This window comes from Oncorhynchus mykiss, chromosome 22 (genome assembly GCF_057628025.1).
Source record: "Oncorhynchus mykiss isolate SJ-2025 chromosome 22, ASM5762802v1, whole genome shotgun sequence".
Lineage (NCBI taxonomy): Eukaryota > Metazoa > Chordata > Actinopteri > Salmoniformes > Salmonidae > Oncorhynchus > Oncorhynchus mykiss.
This window is the reverse complement of record NC_143043.1, coordinates 17,814,633-17,834,434: the sequence shown is the minus strand read 5'-3', so window position 1 is coordinate 17,834,434 and position 19,802 is coordinate 17,814,633. Positions and strand designations below refer to the sequence as shown.

At 42.2% G+C, this 19,802-nt stretch overlaps 1 protein-coding gene across 1 annotated transcript; it reads right to left on the bottom strand.

The window, feature by feature from the left end:
* Positions 1-1,999: 1,999 nt before the first annotated feature.
* On the bottom strand, positions 2,000-18,570 carry abcb11a (ATP binding cassette subfamily B member 11a). Its single transcript, XM_090215620.1, has 26 exons — positions 18,482-18,570; positions 17,052-17,741; positions 16,674-16,915; positions 16,475-16,559; positions 16,222-16,355; positions 15,920-16,091; positions 15,603-15,727; positions 15,146-15,320; positions 14,931-15,044; positions 14,735-14,845; positions 14,526-14,651; positions 14,187-14,390; positions 13,902-14,072; positions 13,555-13,756; positions 13,383-13,455; positions 13,139-13,274; positions 12,851-13,015; positions 12,603-12,707; positions 12,166-12,327; positions 11,803-12,006; positions 8,244-8,485; positions 7,888-8,044; positions 7,578-7,775; positions 6,658-6,864; positions 6,319-6,465; positions 2,000-3,084 (listed from the first exon to the last, which is right to left on the bottom strand). Exons 2-26 carry the CDS (start codon positions 17,136-17,138, stop codon positions 2,884-2,886), a joined length of 3,945 nt encoding a protein of 1,314 aa, XP_090071746.1. The 5' UTR covers positions 17,139-17,741; positions 18,482-18,570; the 3' UTR covers positions 2,000-2,883.
* Positions 18,571-19,802: the final 1,232 nt, after the last annotated feature.

Below are 19,802 nucleotides of genomic sequence, written 5' to 3'. Positions count from 1 at the left end.
CTCTCGGTCCCAGCTTTGATGCACCTATGCTGCTTCCTCCTAGACAGTAGCAGGGCAAAAAGGCCGTGGCTTGGTTGGTTAAGGTCGTATCTGCATCAACATACATGTTAAGAAATCATGGTTTATTTTTTTATTTAACCTTTATTGAACTAGGCAAGTCCGTTAAGAACAAATTCTTATTCATAATGACGGCCTACCAAAACGCAAAAGGCCTCCTTTGGGGACGGGGGATTAAAAATAAAAAATATAGGACAAAACACACATCACGACAAGAGAGACACCACAACACTACATAAAGAGACACCTAAGACAACAACATAGCAGCAGCTCAACATGGTAGCAGCACAATACATGGTACAAACATTATTTGTCACAGACAACAGCACAAAGGCAAGAAGGTGGAGACAACAATACATCACACAAAGCAGCCACAACTGTCAGTAAGAGTGTCCGTGATTGAGTCTATGAATGAAGAGATGGAGATAAAACTGTCCAGTTTGAGTGTTTTTTGCAGCTCATTCCAGTCGCTAGCTGCAGCAAACTGAAAAGAGGAGCGACCCAGGGATGTGTGTGCTTTGGGGACCTTAACAGAATGTGACTGGTTTATCATAGTCCCTGGAGGTTGACTGTAAAAAGGGCCTGTTAACTATTTTCCATTTTCATTAGGTATCCCAGTGCTCTTACTGGAACGTCTGGTTGATATTTTTTCAGTTGGTAAAAATAAGAGCAACATTTTTATTTTTGGGCACCCGAGCCAAAAAGTGTTTGAACTATTTCAGACAGCATACCTGATTCAACTGGTCAACTTCTCGATTAGTTAATCAGGTGTGGCAGTTCAGAGCTACAAAATAATTGTGAAATGTCTGGGTGTTCTTGGGGATAGGTTTGAGAACCACTTATCTTAGAGTTATGGTTAGAATCCAAAATTACTTTTAATAATACACAATAATAATAATACATCTAGTAATGTTTTACTTTACTATTCGAAACCCATTGTTGTTGCAATGTTCAATTAACCCACCAGAGATTCACTGAATGGGAAAATTATGTAATAAATCAGTAAATGGATCCCGGTAGTTCGACTTGTGCATTTGTGGGAGAACACTATCCTCAAAGGTGGATAGAATGGTTGATATTTAACTAATACAAGTAATAGCCTGTGGAAAATGTACACACAATCGTCCTGTAAACAACTTTGTGTAACATGCCTTCAATGCTGCCTGAGGAAGACTACAGTATAAGGCTGATATTTAACTAATACAAGTAATAGCCTGTGAAAAATGTACACACTGACCTGTTGCTGACCTGTTGCACCGTCTATCACCACTGTGATTATTATTTGACCCTGCTAGTCATCTATGAACGTTTGATCATCTTGAAAAACAATCTGGCCTTAAGTGGCCATAATCACCCCCCCCCCCCCCCCCCCCCCCCCCCGGAACAACCAGAAGAGCCATCCCTCAGAGCCTGGTTCCTCTCTAGGTTTCTTCCCAGGTTCTTGCCTTTCTAGGGAGTTTTTCCTAGCCACCGTGCTTCTACATCTGGATTGCTTGCTGTTTGGGGTTTTAGGCTGGGTTTCTGTATAAGCACTTTGTGACATCTGCTAATGTGAAAAGTGCTTTATAAATACATTTGATTGACTAATCTCTTGGCAATTGGAGTTTGTGGAGTACATTGTTTGTGAAAGATCCTGGTTCTACTTTAGGCCTACTTATACCAAACAGTATGTACAATGACCTGGTGGTTTGTGAAGGGCGCGTCAGCACTTAGTACACAATTGTGTTCGGCATTTCAAGACAGCAGATTAATGATAAACCACAGCTTCATCCAGAGGTCACATAAGAAATATTTCAGTAGGAATTCAGACTCCAGAGAATTGTACCTTATACATACAATTCATCCTTCATGTATTCTGTTAGATATCCATCAAGTAGATGGTTCAATGTCTTTTTTTTTCATCAAGGAAAAGGACAGAAATAAATGAGATGCAACAAAGGGCAACAGAAAAAAACATTGCCGGACGTTATCCGTCGTTTATGGTTGCAGCACACCCTGTCAGCATTAGACTATCACTTTCTCAAGGACGACACAAGTTACGTTACCCAGTGTACGTAGCTTTCCTTTCAAAGAACTGCATTTTTAAACTAATGTATCTGTATGAATTAAATAAAATTAACAATCCGTTCTGACATGGATTTTTTTAGTTGACAAAAGATCAAGCATCAAACACTAAAGGTTAATAAAATAAAATATATTTTTCTGTAAACAAATGAATGCAAATAAATATTTAAATCGGCGACAGATCATATGATTCATACCAATAATTGTAACCTTCTTGAGCAAAAACATACATTGGATTACAAAATACTTCAATTAATTACTTTAAAGGTTCCATCTGTTTTGCAAAAATAAAACCTAATTGATCTCTATGGCCATATACAATGAGTGTAAAAAACCTTATGCCCTTCCACCCTCTTAACAGCAGACATTCACAATCCATGTCTCAATTGTCTAAAGGCTTAAAAATCCTTCTTTAACCTGACTCTTCCCCTTCATCTACACTGATTGAAGTGGATTTAACAGGTGACATCAATAAAGGATTATAGCTTTCACCTGGATTCACCTGGTCAGTCTATGACATGGAAAGAGCAGGTGTTCCTAATGTTTGTACACTCAGTGTATAATATCATATAAAAAAAAACTCAAGAGACATTAAGTAAATAAATAGTATATCAAGCAAATATAGCCTTTCCCCCCCATGGACTTTTATGTTTTTTTCCATAGTTACTCTTTCAAAAATGTCACATTTATGCACTTTGGTTAGTGACAAACTCAATTTCCTCATAAAGCATCCCCTCTATAGAAAATGTGCATCTATCAGGTTTAGCTGATCGGAGCCCCTGTTGTGACTAGTTTGTAGTAGGCAGCCCTCTTAGCCATGAGCTCCTCATGTGTCCCCCTTTCTATGACAGCACCTTGGGACATGACGGCTATGATATCTGCCGTCTGGATGGTAGACAGTCTGTGGGCAATGACAATGCAGGTGCGTCCACGTCTGGCCTCATCCAAAGCCGCCTGCACTGTCTGTAGTTGGAAAACACAATGTTAAAAATAAGTTCAGTTGAGTGTGTTTGTTTTCATCATAAGGACATCCTACAGTGCCTTGCGAAAGTATTCAGCCCCCTTGAACTTTGCGACCTTTTGCCACATTTCAAGCTTCAAACATAAAGATATAAAACTGTATTTTTTTGTGAAGAATCAACAACAAGTGGGACACAATCATGAAGTGGAACGACATTTATTGGATATTTCAAACTTTTTTAACAAATCAAAAACTGAAAAATTGGGCGTGCAAAATTATTCAGCCCCCTTAAGTTAATACTTTGTAGCGCCACCTTTTGCTGCGATTACAGCTGTAAGTCGCTTGGGGTATGTCTCTATCAGTTTTGCACATCGAGAGACTGACATTTTTTCCCATTCCTCCTTGCAAAACAGCTCGAGCTCAGTGAGGTTGGATGGAGAGCATTTATGAACAGCAGTTTTCAGTTTTTTCCACAGATTCTCGATTGGATTCAGGTCTGGACTTTGACTTGGCCATTCTAACACCTGGATATGTTTATTTTTGAACCATTCCATTGTAGATTTTGCTTTATGTTTTGGATCATTGTCTTGTTGGAAGACAAATCTCCGTCCCAGTCTCAGGTCTTTTGCAGACTCCATCAGGTTCTTCCAGAATGGTCCTGTATTTGGCTCCATCCATCTTCCCATCAATTTTAACCATCTTCCCTGTCCCTGCTGAAGAAAAGCAGGCCCAAACCATGATGCTGCCACCACCATGTTTGACAGTGGGGATGGTGTGTTCAGCTGTGTTGCTTTTACGCCAAACATAACGTTTTGCATTGTTGCCAAAAAGTTCAATTTTGGTTTCATCTGACCAGAACACCTTCTTCCACATGTTTGGTGTGTCTCCCAGGTAGCTTGTGGCAAACTTTAAGCAACACTTTTTATGGATATCTTTAAGAAATGGCTTTCTTCTTGCCACTCTTCTTGCCACACCAGATTTGTGCAATATACGACTGATTGTTGTCCTATGGACAGAGTCTCCCACCTCAGCTGTAGATCTCTGCAGTTCATCCAGAGTGATCATGGGCCTCTTGGCTGCATCTCTGATCAGTCTTCTCCTTGTATGAGCTGAAAGTTTAGAGGGACGGCCAGGTCTTGGTAGATTTGCAGTGGTCTGATACTCCTTCTATTTCAACATTATCGCTTGCACAGTGCTCCTTGGGATGTTTAAAGCTTGGGAAATCTTTTTGTATCCAAATCCGGCTTGAAACTTCTTCACAACAGTATCTCGGCCCTGCCTGGTGTGTTCCTTGTTCTTCATGATGCTCTCTGCGCTTTTAACGGACCTCTGAGACTATCACAGTGCAGGTGCATTTATACGGAGACTTGATTACACACAGGTGGATTGTATTTATCATAATTAGTCATTTAGGTCAACATTGGATCATTCAGAGATCCTCACTGAACTTCTGGAGAGAGTTTGCTGCACTGAAAGTAAAGGGGCTGAATAATTTTGCACACCCAATTTTTCAGTTTTTGATTTGTTAAAAAAGTTTGAAATATCCAATAAATGTCGTTCCACTTCATGATTGTGTCCCTCTTGTTGTTGATTCTTCACAAAAAAATACAGTTTTATATCTTTATGTTTGAAGCTTGAAATGTGGCAAAATGTCGTAAAGTTCAAGGGGGCCAAATACTTTCGCAAGGCACTGTATATTCTCTGATGTAATACAGTACATGGCATGCTAAGAAAATTGTTGCTGTGGATAGAGTGATTCATCTGATAGAAAGGATAATCAAGAGGTGATATATATATACTGAACAAAAGTTAAATTGCAACATGTAAAGTGTCTCATGAGCTGAAATAAAAGATCCCAGAAATCTTCCATATGCACAGAAAGTGTATTTCTCTCAAATTTTGTGCAAAAATTTGTGGACATCCCTTTTAGTGAGCATTTCTCCTTTGCCAAGATTATCCATCCATCCAGCTTACATGTGTGGCATATCAAGAAGCTGATTAAACAGCATGATCATTACACAGGTGCAGCTTATGCTGGGGACAATAAATGGCCACTCTAAAATGTGCAATTTTGTCACACAACACAATGCCACAGACATCTCAAGTTGAGGGAGCGTGCAATTGCCATACTGATTGCAGGAAGGTCCACCAGAGCTGTTGCCAGATAATTTAGTGTTAATTTCTCTACCATTGGCCTCCTCCAATGTTGTTTTAGAGAATTTGGCAGTACGTCCAACCGGCCTCACAACTGCAGACCACGTGTAACCACGCCAGCCCATGACCTCCAAATCCGGCTTCTTCACCTGCGGAATTGTCTGAGACCAGCCACCCGGGCAGCTGATGAAACAGTGGGTTTGCACAACCGAAGAATTTCTGCACAAACTGTCAGAAACCCAGAAGCTCGTCGTCCTCACCGGGGTCTTGACCTCACTGCATTTGGCATCGTAACCGACTTCAGTGGGCAAATGCTCACCTTCGAAGGCCACTAGAACGCTGGAGAAGTGTGCTCTTCACAGGTTAATCTCGGTTTCAACTGTACCGGGCAGATGGCAGACAGCGTGTATGGCGTTGTGGGCGGGCGGTTTGCTGATGTCAACGTTGTGAACATAGTGCCCCAAGGTGGCGGTGGGGTTATGGTATGGGCAGGCATAAGCTATGGACAACGAACACAATTGCATTTTATCGATGGAAATTTCAATGCACGAGATCCCATGACAATACCATGACGAGATCCTGAGACCCATTGTCGTGCCATCCATCTGCCGCCATTACCTTATGTTTCAGCATGATGCAAGGATCTGTACACAATTCCGACCTACCAGACATGTCACCCATTTAGCATGTTTGAGATAGTCTGGATTGATGTGTATGACAGCGTGCTCCAGTTCCTACCCATATCCAACAACTTCGCACAGCCATTGAAGACGAGTGGGAAAACATTCCACAATCAACAGCCTGATCAACTCTATGCGAAAGGAGATGTGTCACGCTGCATGAGGCAAATGGTTGTCACACCAGATACGGACTGGTTCTCATCCACCTTTTTTTTAGGTATATGTGACCAACAGATGCATATCTGTATTCCTAGTAATGTGAAATCCATACATTAGGGCCTAATGAATGTATTTAAATTGACTGATTTCTGTTTATGAACTGTAACTCAATAAAACCTTTGCAATCGTGGCATGTTGCGTTTATATTTTTGTTCAGTGTACATTGGTCTGGTCTATGGGTACCTTTTCACTCTCTGTGTCCAACGCAGAGGTGGCCTCATCCAGAAGCAGGATCTTAGGGTTCCTGACTATTGCCCGAGCGATGGCGATGCGTTGTTTTTGCCCTCTGGAGAGCTGGGAGCCCTGGGCGCCAACCGGAGTCTCATATTTCTGAGTCAAAGATAACACAGGAATGTCTAGTACACTACTTACAATATGAAGAGAACAGTACCAGAAGAAAATATCATGTTCCGCCACAATAACAGGTTTCATTTTTTGACATTCTTCACAGTATAAAGGGAAGTGGGATGGTATGACATAGAAGTATTACAAAGATAGTACAATTACAGTTCCTTTACTCACATCTGGCAGAGTCATCACAAAGTCATGGAGATAAGCTTTCTTTGCAGCATCAACAATCTCCTCCATGCTCATGCTCCTGGTGTTATCACCATACTGTATGTTTTCAGCAATACTGCAGTCAAACAGCACGGGCTCTTGGGAGACGATGCCAATCTGAGCCCTCAGGAAGGGCACGTTGACAGTGTGTGATGGACGGCCATCGATCAACTGAAATGGGAACAAGGAAGTGTTTATTTTAATTACAAAGAATAGTAACAGACTGTGGCAGGCAGTGTGGGAATACTTGATAAATTGTACCTGTGATTCCATCTACACTGAGTGTACAAAACATTAAGAACACCTGCTCTTTCCATGACATAGGCTGACCAGGTGAATCCAGGTGAAAGCTATGTCACTAAATTAAATCCACTTCAATCAGTGTAGATGAAGGGGAGGAGACAGGTTAAATAAGGATTTTTAAGCCCTGAGGCAATTGAGACATGGATTGTATATGTGTGCCATTCAGAGGGTGAATGTGCAAGACAAAAAATGTAAGTGCCTTTGAACGGGGTTTGGTAGTAGGTGCCAGGCGCACAGGTTCGTGTGAAGAACTGCAACGCTACTGGGTTTTCCACACTCAACAGTTTCCTGTGTGTATCAAGGTGTTCCTAATGTTTGGTAAACTCAGTGTACATGGCAGATAAGGTAAAGCACAGGAGGTTGGTGGAACCTTAATTGGGGTGGACGGGCTTGTGGTAACGGCTGGAGCGGAATTAGTGGAATGGTATCAAATATATCAAACACATGGTTTCCATTTGTAAAAAAAAATGTTTTTATGCCATTTCATTTGCTCCGCTCAAGCCATTGTTATGAGCCATCCTCCCATCAGCAGCCTCCACTGAGGTCATGGAAATGAAGTTGGGTCTGCTCTGGGGACTCACCACTCTGCCCTCATCTGGATCATAGAACCTCTCCAACAGCTGCACACTAGTGCTCTTCCCGCAGCCGCTACAGCCCACAAAGGCCAGGGTCTGGCCCGGTTTCACAGACACCAGTAGTCCATTTAGCACCTGGATGTCAGGCCGGGTTGGGTATGTAAACTTGCAGTTGATGAATTCTAACTCCCCTTTGAAATCATCCTGGAAAGAGGGCATTATTACACACCAACATGTTTGATGCCAATGTGAATAATGATCATTTTCCACTTGTACTGAAAATGTCTGATTGAATAAACAATCATGTTTTTCTCACCCATTTCTCCCCGTCTATCTGACTCATGCTGATTTTGGGGACTCGGTCCAACAGTTTAAAGAACTGGGCCGCTGCAATCTTGGCTTTGGCATAATCTGGGGTGAATGAGGAAGCTTTTCCCAGCGCCGTCCCACTGATCACAATGGCAGAGATCACTCTGGGGATATGCACAACACATTGGCATTTGCTTGACAACACAGTAAGCTTTTAGGACAGTTTACAGCTTAAATGGGTATGGTTTTGAAAATGTACAGTAAACATGATGATGACCTACATGCAATATTGTCATTCACAGGTTTTCTGAATGTCACTGGAAACACTACATGCACAACATTCAGAAAAACAAACAAATGTACCTGAAGACCACCAGGTAGTGTAATCTTTCAGAGCTGACCAGATAGCCTCCATATCTAAAGGAGGCGGCGTACGCCATAAAGATAACACACTGGGCAAAGGCAAAACAGATGCCGTAGATGTTTGCCTTCTTCTTGGCAGACTTATACGGAGCCTCCAGCTGCTGCTCATAGGTCTCCACAAATGTGCTCTCCTTGCACAGCCCTGCGATGGTCCTGATGTTGGCTAGAGCCTCGCTGGACACCTGTGTGAGAGAAGGCAGATTGTCAAGTCTCTAAATCACTATACAGTGAATAGCACTCTCTGGACCAGCGGCCTTGGACGAGGTCCGTTCATTTGACAGAAATGTTCTAACAACCCATTTAGGGACCATTATTGAATTATCTTTAACTCAAACCAAATGTGCCGAAAACAACAGTGAAATGCTTACTTACAAGCCCTTAACCAACAATGCAGTTTTAAGAAAAATAAGTGTTAAGTAAAATACAAAGAAAACATTTTTTCAAAAGTGACAAATAGTTAAAGAGCAGCAGTAAAATAACAATATCGAGGCTATATACATGGGGTACCAGTACAGAGTCAATGTCCGGGGGCACCGGTTAGTCGAGGTAATTCAGGCAATATGTACATGTAGATAGAGTTAAAGTGACTATGCATAGATAATAAACAGAGAGTAGCAGCAGCGTAAAAGGGGGGGGGGGGTGCATATATTCTGGGTAGCCATTTGATTAGCTGCTCAGGAGTCTTATGGCTTGGGGGTAGAAGCTGTTAAGAATCCTTTTGGACCTAGACTTAGCGCGGTATTGATGGTACTGCTTGCCGTGCGGTAGCAGAGAAAACAGTCTATGACTTGGGCGACTGAAGTCTGCCAATTTTTAGTGCCTTCCTGTGACACCACCTGGTAGAGGTCCTGGATGGCAGGATGCTTGGCCCCAGTGATGTACTGGGCCATACTCGCACTACCCTTGCGGTCGGAGGCCGAGCAGTTGCCATACCATGCAGTGATGCAACCAGTCAGAATGCTCTTGATGGTGCAGCTGTAGAACCTTTTGAGGATCTGAGTACCCATGCTACATTTTTTCAGTTTCCTGAGGGGGAATAGGCTTTGTCATGCATTCTTCACGACTGTCTTGGTGTGTTTGGACCATGATCATTTGTTGGTGATGTGGACACCAAGGAACTTGATGCGCTCAACTTGCTCCACTACTGCCCCATCGATGAGAATGGGGGCATGCTCGGTCCTCCTTTTCCTGTAGTCCACAATCATCTCCTTTCTCTTGATCACATTGAGGGAGAGGTTGTCCTGGCACCACACGGCCAGCTCTCTGACCTCCTCCCTATAGGCTGTCTCCTCATTGTCGGTGATCAGGCCTACCACTGTTGTGTCATCTGCAAACTGAATGATGGTATTGGAATCGTGCCTAGCCATGCAGTCATGAGTGAACAGGGAGTACAGGAGGGGACTGAGCACATATCCCTGAAGGGCCCCCGTTTTGAGGATCAGCGCGGCGGATGTGTTGTTACCTACCCTTACCACCTGGGAGTGGCCCATCAGAAATCCAGGAATCAGTTGCAGAGGGAGGTGTTTAGTCCCAGGGTCCTTAGCTTAGTGATGAGCTCTGAGGGCACTATGGTGTTGAACGATGAGCTGTCAATGAATAGAATTCTCACGTAGGTGTTCCTTTTGTCCAGGTGGAAAAGGGAAGTGTGGAGTGCAATAGAGATTGCATCATCTGTAGATCTGTTTGGGCAGTATGCACATTGGAGTGGATCTAGGGTTTCTGGGATAATGGTGTTGAATAGCACTTCATGGATACAGACGTGTGTTACGGTTCGCTAGTCATTTAGGAAGGTTACCTTGGTGTTCTTGGACACAGGGACTATGGTGGTCTGCTTGAAACATGTTGGTTTTACAGACTCAAATTGAAAATGTGAAAATGTAATTGAAGACACTTGCCAGTAGACATCCTGGTAATCCATCTGGCCCTGCGGCCTTGTGAATATTGACCTGTTTCAAGGTCTTTCTTACATTGGCTACGGAGAGCGTGATCACACAGTTGTCCCGAACAGCTGATGCTCTCATGCATGTTTCAGTGTTACTTGCCTTGAAGAGAGCATATAGTTAATTTAGCTTGTCTGGTAGGCTTGTGTCACTGCATAGCTCGTGATTGTGCTTCTCTTTGTAGTCTGTAATAGTTTGCAAGCCCTGCCACATCAGACAAGCGTTGAGCCGGTGTAGTATAATTCAATCTTAGTCCTGTACTGACGCTTTGCCGGTTTGATGGTTCGTCACAGGGCATAGCGGGACCTCTTATAAGCTTCCCGAGTGGCTCAGTGGTCTAAGGCACTTTATCTCAGTGCTTGAGGCGGCACTACAGACACCCTGGTTCAAATCCAGGCTGTATCACAACTGGCCATGATTGGGAGTCCCATAGGGCAGCACACAATTGGCCCTGTGTCGTCCCGGTTTGGCTGTTGTAGACTGTCATTGTAAACAAGAATTTATTCTTAACTGACTTGCCTGGTTAAATATATATATATATTTTTTTCAGTCCCACTCTTTGAAAGCGGCAGCTCTACCCTTTAGCTCAGTGCGTATGTTGCCTGTAATCCATGGCTTCTGGTTTGGGTATGTACATACTGTCACGCCCTGATCTGTTTCACCTGTCCCTGTGGTTGTCTCCACCCCCTCCAGGTGTCGCTTATTTTCCCCAGTGTATTTATCCCTGTGTTTCCTGTCTCTCTGTGCCAGTTTGTCTTGTATTTTTGTCAAGTCAACCAGTGTTTTTCACCATACTCCTTTTGCTATTCTCTTTTTGATAGTCTTCCCGGTTTTGACCCCTGCCTGAGTCTGGACTACTTTCCTGTCTGCCTGATCATCCTGCCTGCCCTCTGACCTTGATTCTGCCAGCCCTTTGGTACCTTTGAACTCTGAACTGGTTTTGACCCTTTTTCCTGTCCACGACATTCTCTTGCCTTACCCTATTGGATTATTAAATATTGTAAGACTCCAACCATCTGCCTCCTGTGTCTGCATCTGGGTCTCGCCTTGTGTCATGATACATACAGTCACTGTGGGGACGGCGTCATTGATGCACTTATTGATGAAGCCAGTGACTGATGTGGTGTACTCCTCCTCAATGCCATCGGAAAAATCCCAGAACATATTCCAGTCCTGTAGCTTAGCATTTACTTCATCTGACCACTTTTTTATTGACCGAGTCACTGGTGCTTCCTGCTTTAGTTTTTGCTTGTAAACAGAAATATAATTATGGTTAGATTTGCCAAATGGAGGGCGAGGGAGAGCTTTGTACGCGTCTCTGTGTGTGGAGTAAAGGTGGTCTAGAGTTTTTTTTCCCCCTCTGATTGCACAGTTAACATACTGGTGGAAATTAGGTAAAATAGATTTTAGTTTCCCTGCATTAAAATCCCCGGCCACTAGGAGCGCCGCCTCTTGATGAGCATTTTCCTTTTTGCTAATGGCTGTATACAGCTCATTGAGTGCGGTTTAAGTGCCAGCATCGGTTTGTGGTGTTACCGATAATGGAGTGTTTAACTCACCTGTCCTGCTGCTTCCATTGCCTTCTTATCCTCATTTGCAAAACCTGTCAGCATTTTGGCTTGGAAGACCCCAGACAAGCCAATAAGTGGTAAAAAGCAAACCACTACCAAGCTTAACTTCCAGCTAAAGGAGAACGCAATGATGAAAGACGCTCCGATGTTGGTCAAGGAGTTCACAATCATCCCAATCTGCGATCCAGTTGCCTGCAGTGAAAATACTATTAATTCTCCAAGCTCATTTCATAAACAGAGATATATACAGTGTGGCACAAGGAAATATTTCAAAACTACCCCTTTGGATCATCTCATAATTTGTTAGAAATGGTTCTAATGGGTTCCACGGTATGTGTCCCTGACACTCACCCCCTGGACCATGGAGGCGTCGGTGGCCAGCCTGGTGGTGAGAGCTCCAGGGCTGTTCCTGGGGTCATCAAACCAGCCTACCTCCTGTTTCAACATGGCCTGGAAGCCCACCTTCCTTAGCCTGCGGGTCAGGAGCTCCCCAGACTTCCCAAATGCATAGCCCTTAAACAGAACAACAGTGTTCACACACATTACTAGGGCCAATCGTCTGAATCACAGGAGGCTGCTGAGGGGAGAATGGCTCATAAGAATGGCCGGAACGGAGCAAATGGAATGGCATCAAACACCTGGAAACCATGTATTTGACACCATTCCACTCATACCGCTCCGGGTCATTACCACAAGCCCGTTCTCCCCAATTAAGGTGCCACCAACCTCCTGTGGTCTGAATGTTAGCATCTTACTATGGAATGTAACAGCTTGATGTGCAGTACAACCTGTAAGAATTGAGAGAAGAAACTTGTAACCGCCACAGCGCAGAACAGGATACATATTCCATTGATCTGCGCTCTCTGTTCATCCAGGTCACGTATAGAGAACGTCTGCAAATCAAAACAGCGATATGGATGGAATGAAATACATGTAATGGAACAGCAACACCTATAATTAATCACTACCAGCCCAGTTAATATGAAACTGCATTATAAACATAGGCTTGATATGTACATAATCCATAGCCTCTCACCCCAAGGATCTGGCTGAATAAGATAGCATAGATTGGATTGACGGAGCCGTTGATGGCAGCTCCTATAGATCCCAATAGCATGTAAGGCCACTCTGACTTGTTGTACTTCAGGATTCGAGCCACTGGTGCTGGCTCCACACGTTCCTCTGCTTCCTCCTTGGAATGCTGTGGGAATATACTGTATGAGGGACACTCATTTCTTCCAGAAATTAGAAGCAGGGGAAATTGAATAAAGTACATTAATACAAAACTGATAATACAAGGCTGCTTATAGAATGACCTCAATACCTTTGACCTTTGAGGTTCCATCTCGTTTTCCATTATGGCAAGGAATTTGTCTGATTTAATTCTGATACTGCCAGTTATGGCATCAGGGATGAGTTCGTTTGACAGCTGGGTGTGAGATCGCAGGCGAAGAGATTGCCTTTAGGAGAAAGAGTGAATTATAAAGGCTTTACACATTAGCTTTGCTGAATCATTGTTAATCATAAGCAGTGTCACAAGCCTGTTCTGACATGTCCTTTAGTTTTACCTCAACCCAGATTCGTAGCTTCCTCGACTGAAACTCTGAAGGATTTCTTCCTCAATGGTTTCATTGTCCGGATCTAAAATTGAAAATGAACATGGTATTTTTATCCATACAGACAGACTCTATCAAACGTGAACAATTAATCATTATGAATGGCTCTTTATGTCAGACCTACCTGTGTTTGTTTTGTCACTGGGCATGTCATTTCCTTGGTTCTGAAGGGTAACGAGAGTAAAGTAGACCCCCTTCTTTTCTAGAAGATCATTGTGTGTACCGCTTTCCACTGCCCTTCCGTGCTCAAAGCCAATAATGACATCAGCATTGCGGATAGTGGAGAGGCGGTGGGCGATGGTAATGGTTGTCCTGCCCATCCGAGCCTTCAATCACAAGACATGATCCGTTTTGTAGTTGAAGTAAACATTACAACATGGGTAGACCATGATTTAAAATTGGAACAAATATTCAAAGCACTGACTTTGTGGTGATATCATGATTGATCCATTTCGTCTAGGAGTCACCCACCTTGTCAAGCGCCTCTTGTACAATGGCCTCACTCTCGTTGTCCAGAGCCGAGGTAGCCATGTCCAGCAGCAGGATCCTGGGGTTGCGGATCAGAGCTCGGGCAATAGCGATCCTCTGCTTCTGTCCTCCACTCATCTGACCACCACCCTCACCCACAAGCGTGTCAAACCTCTGAATAACCACAGACAAACATTTTCTCATTTTGAAGTTTCAATTTGTTTCTTGTATGAGACAGTATCAGAGTGATACACCATATTTATTTGCTAAAGGTGTTGCCTGTGTTACCTGCGGGAGGTCCATGATGAAGTTATAGGCGTTAGCCTCCTTGGTGGCCTGGATGATGTCGTCCATGGTGACCCCGGGTCGCCCGTAGCGGATGTTGTCAGCGATAGTCGTGGCGAACAGCACCGGCTCCTGCTCTACTATACCAATCAAAGAGCGAAGCCACTGGATGTTCAGGCTGCGGATGTCATGGCCATCCAAAGTCAACTATAAATGAGAAGCATTATGTGCATCAAACACAATAACATCTTGTCCTGGGCTTTAGTCATGTGTCTTGTGTCCCAACCATATTGCTGTAATAATGTGATAGTAAACACAGGTGTATCTTCTGAGCCTTCTTACCATTCCTTCCTTGGGGTTGTAGAATCTCTGAAAGAGTTGAACTGTGGTGCTCTTCCCTGATCCGCTTGGCCCAACAAAAGCTGTGGTTTCTCCTGCTCTGATCAGCATGCTCAAAGAATCTAAAATCTAAGTAAACAGATGGTGGTTGTATATTGAGATATCTTTTGGGGATGATTTGAAGTTAAAGAAAGTGAGCGAAGAGTGTTTACCTTCACATCTGGCCTAGAGGGGTAGTTAAATGTGACGTTGTGGAATTCAATGTCACCTGTGACCTTGTCTAGTTTGTGGCCCTTCTCCGAGAAACAATCGATTTCTGGCTCCTGAAAGGGAACAGATTTTTAAAATACTTTATAACTGAAATGTAATTGTTCTTAGTTCATATATTTTCAAAAATTCTGGCCTTACTCGGTCAATGGTATCGAAGATGGTCTTGGCTGCAGCTCGACCTGAGGCGAAGGCTTCCAGGCATGGTGAGGCCTGACCCAGGTTCATAGCTGCCATGAGAACTCCAAAGAATACCTGGAGGCAAAAATACATAGACATCCGTACATTTTCACCACTCCTATTATTACGTATTGGATACATACGTATTTATTGTTTGATCATGTGAGTTGCCATACCTGGATGAGAGTACCAGGGGATAGCTCTTTGGTTTCGATGACCAGTTTTGAGCCATACCAGAATGCCAAAGCATAGCAGAGGAAGATGATACACCACAGGTATCCTTGAAACACTCCAATGATCGTCCCCTTTTTCACACCCCAGTTCTGAGCCTCAATAAGGTTTTTGTCATACCTGTTCAAATGTGAAATGCATATTTATAACACAAGTCAGCAGGGAAGGGAATGTTAATTTGACCAGTGTCTCACAGCAAGAAAATGATCCTGCGGCAACAGGAAATGTGAATTATTGTGTGCATTATAATTAATGGACATTTTTGTAAGGGTTGTTTTAAAGTGGAAGTTACTTTTTGAAACCTTCAATACACTACAAGTTTGCATTTCCTGCTGCGCAGCATATTTTCTGCAACAGGGTGATCAAATTAAGATCCTACATCTGTACAGTATTTCAAGTTACCTTTCAACCTCCTTGTCCTCCCCTCCAAAGGCTGCCACTGTTCTGATGGATGACAGTACCTCATCAGCTACTGACCCTGCCTTGGCATAAGCCTGGAGCTCCCGACCTGTCAGTCTGGCAACAGCCTGAGGAGTGAATGAGTGGAGATGAGAGACTGGTTTGTCTGGTTTATCTATAGTACCTTTCACACATCACAACATCACAGAGAATACAGAGGTGGTGTGAGACTTCACTAACAGACTCAGAGGCTGTTACAACAGAATGAGTGATCACCATCAAATAAAGTGATTTAATACATTGACTTCAACCCATCTCACCATGGCCATTAGTCCAGCAGCAAGTCCTATTAGTGGGCTTACTGCGATGACCACCAGGGTCAACTTCCATCCTCCAATGAACCCCACCATGAAGCCGAAGATGAAAGTGGAGATCCTCTCAATGAAGATAGACACCTGGTCAGCTATCGCATTGTTGATCTTGTTGATGTCGCTGAGGTGAGAGAACAAGTTCAATCACACAATTGTTGTGGTGTAAGGGTTATTTATAGAAACATCTTCCAAACATGCCCTCAATCATTCACAAATCTCTGTAGAAAATAATCCATGGGTTTCGGTCTTACTCTGATATCCTGGTGTTTAATTCTCCCACTGAATTGCAGTCAAACCAGCCAATCTCCATTCGCATCACCTTCCTAAAGTAAGTCTTCCTGATTCTCTGGATCTGTCTGGCAGCAGCAGACACCCAGAGGGCAATCTACACAGAGCAGGATTGAATGCATGTTTAGAAATACCGGTTATAGATTAAGAAGGTTAAGAAGGATGCAAGACTCAATGGAGAGAAAGCACTTTGAGCAGGAAGTTTAACCCACTTACTTGGAAATAACTAACAATCAAGACTCCTAATCCAATACCAACATAGTAATATGCAAACATGGTCATCTGTGCTTCAATATCCACCCTGTAAAAAAAATGGATGCTTAGCTATAGCATGGACAGTAATGTGAATAGATCAACATAGAAAACCTTGACGCATGAGTCAAATATAGTCCACAATAGAAAAGTGTCAACTCACCCACAGAAGACCGTTGTGTTCTCTGCTATTTCAAATATGGAGCCATTGATCCAGGTGATGGTGTTGTTAATGCAGGTTTTGTTGGGGTCTGCCAGTTCTTGGACCTCTAGCTCGTATGCCACAAAGGTGTTCGTCATCATGCCATACACCAAGAGCATGAGAGGGGAGGCTGCCCCGTGGACTAGTGCACATAAGCCCCCCACTACCATCATCAGTGTGTCCTTCCATGTTGCAAATCGAAACTGGATCAAATAGATAGGTTACATCCTTTTTTTTCCAATAAAAGGAAATATAATATTGTGCAATCATAGCAAAAACAGTCATTATTAATCATAATTCATAATAATTCATAATATCTTAAGGATAAAAAATAAATACCAGTTGAAAGAATCCAACATCCAAGAGCTTTTCTTTTTTCTTTCCATCTCTGCAATCAAAATAATCAAATGAGAAAAGCTGTTGCATGGTAATGATCAAAGTTGATCTGATACTTTCATGACGATAGAAGTGTATGATAGATATTATGCTAAGAAGAACCCAGTTACAATTGGAAGTGTTTGGTGAAAAGTACCCGTATAGGAAAAAAGTGTTGAAGAGAATAAACAAGATGTGGTCATATTTAATTGGTGAGATTCATTCAACTGTGAATGAGGGCAATAATGCAAGGAATGGAATGTAGTTTACTTGAGTAGGAATCAAATGTTGTTATTTGGAAAGTAAATAATAAGAAAAAAGAAGCTACTGTGATTTAAATTCCAATCAAAAACAGACACTTACCCTTTTTCATTCTCTGTTCAAAAAGAAAGGTCAAAGTTCAATTGAAACTTGAAGAAGAGATCTACAATATGATGTCAATTCTTACTGGGGCATAATCATGTTAATCATGTTAACATTATGGTATTTGTGGTATAACAGGAAGACATGGGACACTTACCTTCTTCTTCTCTGTCTGGTTTTGTACGGCAATATTCTCTGTCTCTGTCCTCCTGTAGAGAAGTGACCTTTTTCAAGTAAATAGGATCCTTCATTTTTGTAGCTTTAACTCTGACAGGCACGTCCTCGCTGGGTCTAATGGGAGAGAAGGGTCATTTTATCTCACAGTCTTCTTCACGAACATCCGCAAAAATACATTCACAGTCTGGAGTGAACTGTCTGTACTGCCATCCAAATGTAACTTCTATGGTAACACATTTTGTGGGATAACATTTTCTAACAAAAAAATCTTAACATCTCTGGAATTCAATGTTGTGTTGTCTATTTGTCATGACTATAGACGGTACAATACTGGGAATCGGGACTTTTGGACTATGAAGGACTTGATGACAAGTAGTCGTATCCTTGACAACACCATTAGAGCCGTATAATAAGTCCTCTGTTACATAATATGGACAAAACATTTGATCATTGAAAGTCATATTATTGAATAGAAAAACCATAGAATGAATGAGATCTCTGTAAGAAAAAACATTGTTTAAAAGGACGAATTCTGAAATGTTAAAAAAAATATATATATATATATAAACATGTAAATTACAGTACATGGATGGAAAAACAAACACACACAGAAAATATCAGTTTAGAGAGTTACTAACAAGTTCAACACATGCATGACTCATTTCTTATCAGAAAAAATAGCATTATTACCATAATACACAAGAAAATGCAAACAAAATAATATGTAGAACATAGATATGGAAATATCCAACATATCTACCATGAAGATCCACTTCAGCTACGCAGAATAATCATTTCTCATATATGCTTTCCTCCCTATCTTACTATAGAATGAAGAGCAAACTATAGCATACCTGTTTTGTCTTCCTGTCAAGGACTCCTCTGATATCCTAGCCATTTGGTCACTACCAACAATAAAGAATCCCTCCTACGAGAGGAAATTCCTATCTTATTCTCAGTCTACGCCTTTCCCACTATCTCCCCTTCCATTAGACTGATAAGAGTTCAATCAGCATTATGTCTCTAACTAAGGAGCTTTTGTGAGGCAAAGGTACATTCATCCAATCAATAAGTTAATGCGTTTAACCATGCATTGATTAATATGCGCATTACTCCACACCTGTCTGACAATTTGTTCTCTTAGAAAGATTCAGGTGTGCAGTATGTGCTGTATTTTTATAAATACATTTAAATAAACTTGAATACTGAAGTACATGGTTTGCATCAAATTCACCAAATATCTGAAGTACATGTTTAAATATGCCTCTTGAATAATAAGGAAGGAATGTTCAATGAGATGGAAAAGATGAATGCAGTAAACGTAAATTATATCAAGATTATTTCTATGTAAGTCAACAGTTGGATTGTTGAAAGAACTTATGTTCCAGTGATAGGTGTGGATCACCTGGATGTCAACAGCAGAACGTCGTAAAATGATTGTACTGACTGACCTAAGGTCGTTAGTCTGTACAGCTAATTCCCCCAGAGCCACCATGATAACATTCATTAATAGCAGAATCACACCATAGAATCACACCATGGATAGTAAAATGAGTGTAATGACCTATTGGCCATAGGTCTCTAGAGCTGATTCACACAGAGAATATATAGTGCAACATCCATCAATCAGAGATACAGTGGGGAGAACAAGTATTTGATACATTGCCGATTTTTCAGGTTTTCCTACTTACAAAGCATGTAGAGGTCTGTAATTTTTATCATAGGTACACTTCAACTGTGAGAGACAGAATCTAAAACAAAAATCCAGAAAATCACATTATATGATTTTTAAGTCATTTATTTGCATTTTATTGCATGACATAAGTATTTGATACATCAGAAAAGCAGAACTTAATATTTGGTACAGAAACATTTGTTTGCAATTACAGAGATTATACGTTTCCTGTAGTTCTTGACCAGGTTTGTAGTTCTTGTAGTTATTGACCACTCCTCCATACAGACCTTCTCCAGATCCTTCAAGTTTCGGGGTTGTCGCTGGGCAATACGGACTTTCAGCTCCCTCCAAAGATTTTCTATTGGGTTCAGGTCTGGAGACTGGCTAGGCCACTCCAGGACCTTGAGATGCTTCTTACGGAGCCACTCCTTAGTTGCCCTGGCTGTGTGTTTCGGGTCGTTGTCATGCTGGAAGACCCAGCCACGACCCATCTTCAATGC

Bases quoted from the DNA above. Each gene is read 5' to 3' on its own strand.
- abcb11a (XM_090215620.1), bottom strand. From the start codon at position 17,138: ATGCAACAGCTTTTCTCATTTGATTATTTTGATTGCAGAGATGGAAAG. The intron at 16,916-17,051 runs GTATTTATTTTT...TATTTGATCCAG, and splicing joins ATGTTGGATTCTTTCAACTG to TTTCGATTTGCAACATGGAA. The intron at 15,728-15,919 runs GTGAGATGGGTT...TTCACTCCTCAG, and splicing joins CTGCTGGACTAATGGCCATG to GCTGTTGCCAGACTGACAGG.